The 7,745-nt window shown below is 38.4% G+C and overlaps 1 protein-coding gene across 1 annotated transcript in view; it reads right to left on the bottom strand.

The window, feature by feature from the left end:
- The window catches only part of INSIG2 (insulin induced gene 2), a 30,897-nt gene that overhangs the window by 4,809 nt on the left and 18,343 nt on the right, over positions 1–7,745 (bottom strand). Inside the window, 1 exon segment of the mRNA XM_014584594.2 lies at positions 2,730–2,854. Within this exon segment, the coding sequence (XP_014440080.1) occupies positions 2,730–2,854 (125 nt within the window).

The following is a 7,745-nucleotide window of genomic DNA, read 5'->3' as shown; positions in this document are numbered from 1 at the left end:
CTGCCCAAAAAAAAAAAAAAAAAAAAAGAAACCTATAGTTCAAATGAATATATTTTCAGGAAAAGCTTTTCTTATTGCTTAATTATACAACAATAATACTTAAATTATAAGATTAAGTATAGTTATACTTAAGTATAATTATACTAATGCTTCAAAGAGAAGCTCTTGAATTTTTTTTTGTGTGTGTGCAATAAATATTTATGGGAAGAGTAGAATTTAATATTAACTGGGTTCCATCTTTGCTAACTGATTTCATTAAGAGGAAAAGCAAAATTGGGGCCATCAGATGGTAAAGAGGTTATGTCGTTGGGCTTCCACAAGGCCAACCATGGTTTGAGTCCCAGACCCAGTGGTTTCAAAATCATGCCAGGAATGTGTGTGTGTGTGTGTGTGTGTGTGTGTGTGTGTGTGTGTACACGCCAAAGATGCCAGGAGGAGAATGCAGGAGAAGGGATTGTGGCATGGTCATCTCCCCATGGGATGATTTCTCATTTTCCCTCTCACTGTCTCTGTCTGTCTCTGGTGAGCACACATGCATAGGGCAAAAGTCTCTTTGAAAAAAAGTCAAAGCAAAATAAGGATGCCAAGGTAAACAGGCAAAATACATAAATCTTCAAAGTAGTAGTACCACATGACTTTCTGAAGTCTAAGTAACCTAATATTAAAATTCTATGCTAAAAATTTAATAAATGTTTTGGATTTTGCTTAAGGGACAAATAGGATGAATAAGATTTACATGTTTCATTGAGAAAGAAAAGAATACACAAAGTAAAGTAAAATTAGATATATAATGTTTTAAAGTTCTAGAAAAAAGCTATTTAAATTTATCTACTTAAAAACAGAAACCATAGCTTGAAAGTCTGGGTTGAAAAGGCCTAAGCCACCAGACAGAGAAGAATTTACATATTTACATGGTTCCTGGTTGGTAGGATGAGACACTTCTAGTCTTGGGCGAGGATCTCTGGGATCCGGTCTCAGTTCTACCATAATCTGGCAGTAAGAATGACAGCAAATAATCTACCTTTCTAGTTTCTATCTGTCTTAATATCTTTTTAAAGAACATGATTAGAGTTCTGGACCCAGTGTTTTAATAGTAGTAGAACTAGGTGGTTTCTAAGTTCTCTTTTAGATATTAGTAGTCTATTAATTTATATTTTCAAGTCTCCTAGTCACTAGCTATGTTCTTTATAAAACCTAAATCTCAAAAAGTACACTAAAATGAACTTTTAGCGAATGGACACATTGAAAAAATTCTTTAACATAAAATGAAAACCAATGTAATAGCAGCCAGTGAGGGACTTTCAAATCACAGACCTGTGAAAGCCACAACTGGGCCCAGAAAGGCAGAAGTGTTTTTGGAACCTCGGACCCTGCCTCTTACCATGGTTTGTTTCCAGGCTTTCTGCCATACTTTCAGTGAAAGACTAACTCTGCTTGCCACCCATGCCATTCTCTCCTAGCTGACGCTGCCATCCCTGAGCTAAGTGCAGAGTGTAAGAGAATACCTTCGCAGGGGTCAGCAGATGGTGTAGAGGTTACATTGCTGGACTCCCACGAGGTCGACTGCAGTTCCAGTCCTGGACCCGGTAGCTTGAAATATGCTGGGTATGTGCATTCCCAAGATCCCTGGAGGAGAACTGGAGGAGAAGGGATTGTAGCATGGCTATCCCCCCTGGGGGGAGATTTCTCACCCCTTTTACTGTCTCTGTCTCTCTCTGGGGTGTGCACTTAGGTTTTACCCTAAGGCAAAAACCTCTAAGAAAGAAAAATAAATAAATAGAGCGAACCTTTCCTAGCCTGAGCTGCACTTCTTGCTCCTCCTTGCGCCCACAGCTCCTGACACTTTCACTGTCTAGACACATATTTGAGAAAGAACACATGACTAGCATTTCCCAGATCATCTTCTACAAAAGAAGGTCAGAGAGACTGGGGAGGGGCAGAGGAGAGACAGTAGGAGGAATGACATGATGAAAGCCTTATGAGGCAAAAGCTTTGTTCTAGTGAGTAGAAGGCCGAGAAGGGAACCTTCTCCCCTCGGAGAAGGCTACCTTACCCTTCTAGCTAGGACACAATAAAAATACTCATTCATCACTAAGTAAAAAGTTAAATTTCTCAAATAAGTAAAACTTTAAAAATATTAGTAAAAAAGTTATTTTTGACCAATGCCTCATTTGGATATTTCTACTTATGCCACCTTTAAGATAATTCATGTGGTTGTTGGTATTGACTAAAACCAATAAATTACAGTCTGACTTTAAAAAAAAAAAGTAGCTTCTTTAAATTAAGAAAGACAAAATCCAAACAAACAAACAGGAGCTGAAACTACCAAGTGTCCTTAATGACAGATCTTAAAGAAAGAGAGGGAGAAAGAATCCTTTGAAGGTATATGTATTTCAATAAAAATAATAATTAAAAAGAAAAGAGAATGTACCTGTCTCAATCTCAGAATCATCAAAAATACATGAAATGAAGCAACCCAACTAGAGACAGACATAAACGTTTTAAATATGCAGGTTCTAAGAGATATTCAAAGTAGGAATTTACCTGAAAGGCTATGCCCCCCACTGTAATTGCATAGCTTAATGTTCCAACAACACGGTTTGCATTCCTTTTATGACTAAGCCAGCACATCCCATTTTGACAACAGTGAAGTTACATGGGGCCATTTAACCTTTGGTTGACTGGAAGCTGCTTTGTTATTATGCATTTCATTATTGCGTAAAGGATACAGCACTGGCATGATTTATACCAACAAATACGGCTACACACCGCATTACACTGGACCACTCTCTCTTAAATTTATGCGGTTCTCCTAGATGCCTGTCAATGCAGGGGTATAATAATCCAATCACAGCTGTGGAAAAAAGAAAAAAGTAAATCATCACTAATGCTGTACTTGCAACTCTTAAGCTGCAAAAGCTACTATAACTACCATAAGCATTTGAAGGAATCTTAAAATAAATAGATAAATAATAAATAAGTTACTTAATATTGATCAATGATATTTTTAAACTTACCTTCCAAAAGAAAAAAGAAAATGAAAATAACAGCATTGAAGAAAGCATGTAAATCATTACAATGGTAGTCTAAATTATAATGATAAAACACGCTTGAAATGTATGATTCACAATTTAGCAGATTGAACTAAATGACTCATGCTGTTTTTCTAACATCTCTGAGACCTGAAAAGCATTACACTAATTAGCAGCTAAGTAATGCTTTTTTTCTGTAAGATATATAATCATGGAATACAGTAAGTATTGAAATGCCACAAATCTAAAGAGAAGCTAGAAGCATCGTGTTCAACAAACTTGTCATACACACAGCATCCCGAAGTTTCTGGCTGTCCTATTACATAGATTAGTCTCACCCCTATCAGCTTCTTATCCAGTCTCCTGCATCTAGTACCTTTGCCTGACACTCCTTTCCACTCTGAGCCTCTCATGAGACTGTAGGTCATGTTATCAAAGCAGGAAAACTTTCGAAGAAATCTACATTACGACTCATCCTGCAGAGAAAAAAATGGAAGCAAAACACGGCCTATAGAAATGACAAACTTTCAGTAAAATTTAAACTCACTATTAAAACATAAGAAAGGGGGACCAGCAGTTAGCGTAATGGCTATGTCGCTGGACTCCCACGTAGTCAACCACGGTTCGTGTCCCGGACCTGGTGGCTTAAAACTCACGCCGGGCGTGTGTGCGTGCGTGCCCAAGATCCCGAGAGGAGAATGGAGGAGAAGGGATTTGCGGTGTGACCATCCCCTCTGGGGGGTGATTTCTCGCTTTCTTTCTCTATGTCTCTGTCTGTCTGGCGAGCACACGCGCCCTATAGCAAAAACCTCTCAAAAAAAAAAAAAAAACATAAGAAAGAAATCACCTTAGTATATTCCTTAGCTTTGGAAGGAACATATTGAATGCTAACTGGAATTATTAACTGTATACAAAATGTCTGATTGAGACCCAAAATATCTTCTTAAACACATGTCAAAACCCAACATTTTATTCATGTAGAGGGAGAAGATTTTAAATGCTAAGTTAGTCATTTAAAAAAATATATTTAATGAGCCAAAACATTCTTTAACAAATTATAAAGAAAATTTATTTTCACAGATTAAATTGAACAAGAAATAGCTAGGCAGCTTCGATCTACTAATCTTCCTAAAAACAAGATGATTATGCTATCATTCTGGGAATATACACACAACTGTCACTTTAGTTGAAAAGCATGTTTAAAATGTCGAGACATCACCTATGACATATCGTGAAATAACTGCAGTAAATCTAAGTGGCTCAAGTCAGAAGCCACTCTTCTACCTGCTATTGGCTGGTAATATCTTACATATAACACATTCATTTTTCAAAGAAAAATGGAAACCCACTATTAATAGTATCAAAAGTCACAGGTTAACAGACCAATGAAGCATCACTTAAAAGAGGCTACACGACCACCCTTACATCTGGAGATGAGGTGCTACAATAATGTGTACATTTTCTAGTCTGCAATTCTTTTGACTTAGGGATTTTTAGGGTATAAATGGTTCATAGGCCATCAAGAGATTAACAGCTAAATTCAGCAATGCAGAGCTCCAAGAACTCACAGTGAAGTCAAAAGTTTCACACTATATTCCTATTTAAAAGACTGCTCTACAATCTTGTGAGAATAACTGACAGCATTTCTAAATTTCTACACAATTAAAATGGCAACAAGCATGCTTAACAGTTGAAATGTATCTAAATAAATAGTGCCCCCCTTTTTTCTCAAGAGGTCATGAAACAGCTCATTTGTCATCTCACTGTGTCTTTCCTGAAATGTATCTAAATAAATAGTGCCCCCCTTTTTTCTCAAGAGGTCATGAAACAGCTCATTTGTCATCTCACTGTGTCTCCCCCTCTCACTATATATATATATATATATATATATATATATATATATATATACACACACACACACATATATATAATCATCACACTGTCTGTTGCTGAGCAAAATCAACTGAAAGCAGGCATTCCAAGACAATTTTCTTCAGCAGCTGATGTCATAGGTAAAAATTTATCACACAGAGAATACTGACATATGTGTGCAAAGACATAAATAAGTAAAATTGACTATGTTTTTATGTATGTGATATCAGACTTGCAAGTGAGAGACAACTGAAGAGAGAAAGCAAAAACACAAAAAAGAATTTAAACTGCCACACTGCCAATCTTGGGATCTGCCAATAAAAATCAAATCCATCGAGTATGCATGGTTCTTGGTTGCTCACTGAGAGGGAGAATTCAAGGAAGCTTGTCACTTCCCATTAAATGTCTTTTTTCTTTCCTTTAAATAAAGGCTCTCAGAACCTGAGAGCAATATACAGCACTGTGAGGCCCCACTGTTGAGAGAGCAGCAGAAAATGTCTGGGCTTCTTTTCTTCTTCCTGTACTTTTTTTTTTAATAAGAGACTATTAAAATCATACCTGTATAAAATTATATGCAAACACAGTACTACTTAATTAGATGGCTTTCTGATGCAAAATCACATTTCTTGTGGTATTTTAAAGTTATTTTCCAGTGCCTAATTTAGTCTAAGGCCAAAAAATACAAGAAGTCTATAAAATATTGACAGTAAGTTATCTCTGTTTCCGGAGATGTGCTTAAAGCAATAAGGCAATAAAAGGACAGTGAAATCAGACATTTTGTAAAAGAAAAAAAAAAAGGTTGGGGGAGGGACTGAAAAAGCAAAACCACTCCACAAGTTATACTTTCAAGAACAATGACAGCAGGATAAAGAAATGTTTACATTCCACAAAGTTAAACCCTCATAGTGTATCTGGTTCTGGGTTTTAGGTGGGGATTTAAAAAGAAAAGAGTAAGACATGATTATGACCACATAAACAACTCAATGCAATCCTGCACTGTGAGCTCTGATAGAGCATAGTGGGGTCCCAGTATTCTCCTTGCATGTGTTGAGGGGATGGGTTTGCTGGGTCATCAGGAATACTTCCAGATGAAAGGACCCTTGAGGCAAGGTGTTGAATGGAGGTGTTGAAGTAAAAGCATGAACAACTAAAAACCGTCAGTATTACCAGGAAACTAGGCTTTAGGCATAAAGGGAGCTTCAGGATTTAAGACTCTGAAAAACATGAAAGTAGGTAGGTAAGGGCCAAAACTAGACTTTACCATGTGGATACCTAGAGTCAGGAAAACTGTATCATTCACATTTATGCTAGTGAGAAAGGAGCAACTGTTCTTAGACAGTGAGCACATAATGCAAGGAGATGGGTCAGAAGATGAGAAGACAAAATAAGAGACCAAAAGAGAAAAGACTGAAAATTCCAAGCACAGAGGTTAAGAGTCTGGACCAAGAAAGAAAAGAAACATTAAAACTTAGAAACTGGATATGGATAAGAGCCACAGACGGTGTAGTGTTTAAGGCGCTGGACTCCCATGTGGTCGACTGCAATTCAAATCCCAGTCCCAGCAGCTTGAAACTCATGCCAGGCATGTGTGCGTGCAGGCCCAAAATACTGCGAAGAGAATGGAGGAGAAGGGACTACAGTGTGACCATCTCCCCGAGAGGTGATTTCTTGCCTTCTGTCTGTCTGTCTGGTGAGCATAGGTGCCCTATAGCAAAATCTCTCAAAAAGAAAAAAGAAAGAGACTGGATATGAAGGTGAGAGAAAAGGGGAGAAGTCTTTCAGAGCTCCCTGGAATGGGATAATGGACTTCTTTTCTACACAGAAAAGATCTACCTTAAAAAAAAAAGATATTACTGGGAACCAGCAGTTAGCGTAATGGCTATGTCGCTGGACTCCCACGTAGTCGACCGCGGTTCATGTCCCGGACCCGGTGGCTTAAAACTCACGCCAGGCGCGTGTGCGTGCGTGCCCAAGATCCCGAAAGGAGAATGGAGGAGAAGGGATTGCGGCGTGACCATCCCCCCTGGGGGGTGATTTCTCACTTTCTGTCTCTATGTCTCTCTCTGTCTCTCTGGCGAGCGCACGCGCCCTACAGTGAAAATCTCTCAAAAAAAAAAAAAAAACAGGAAAAAAAAAAGATATTACTGTCATAGGTTTATACATACCTGGCTACTTATGATTTTTGAGGCAGTTTCTCTACTTATCACAGTGACATGTTTATTTCTCTCTCTCCTGTTTATTCTTTGTGACTCACAATAATGCTCAAGACATTTTTGTTATTCTTATTAAGTTTTTGCCATAGGGCGCATGTGCTTGCTGGAGAGAGACAAGAGATCTTGAGAGGGAAGATAAGAAATCACCCCTAGGGGCAATGGCCACACAGAAATCCCTTCTCCATTCTCCCAGGATCTTGAGCACACATGTACATGCGCCCAATGTGAGTTTCAAGCCACCCAGTCCAGGACTCAAACTGCAGTGGGTCATGTGGGAGTCCAGTGAATCCCACAATGCTTTAATCCGTGTAACTGCAATGCCATCTGCTGGCCCTGCTCAAGAGGTTTCTAATTCCAATTCTAATGTATGTACTGCACATATTAGAAGTTAATCAATTTCTGGGGCCTGCAGGTGGCGTGGTGGTTAAGGGTGCTGGACTCCCACATGGCCAACCACAGTTAGAATCCCAGACCTGGTGGCTTGCTTTCTCACTTTTCCTCTCTCTTTCTGGCGTGCTCTGTTCCTCTCTGGTCAGCTCAAGAAATCAGTCAATCAATCAATCAAACTAATACTTAAAAAAAAAAAAAAGAAGTTAATCAATTTATAACATCAACCTTATTAAACTAA

This window comes from Tupaia chinensis, unplaced genomic scaffold, assembly GCF_000334495.1.
Source record: "Tupaia chinensis unplaced genomic scaffold, TupChi_1.0 Scaffold147282_1, whole genome shotgun sequence".
Classification (NCBI taxonomy): domain Eukaryota; kingdom Metazoa; phylum Chordata; class Mammalia; order Scandentia; family Tupaiidae; genus Tupaia; species Tupaia belangeri.
Note: the sequence above shows the minus strand (reverse complement) of the source record. Positions and strands in the feature narration are given on the sequence as shown.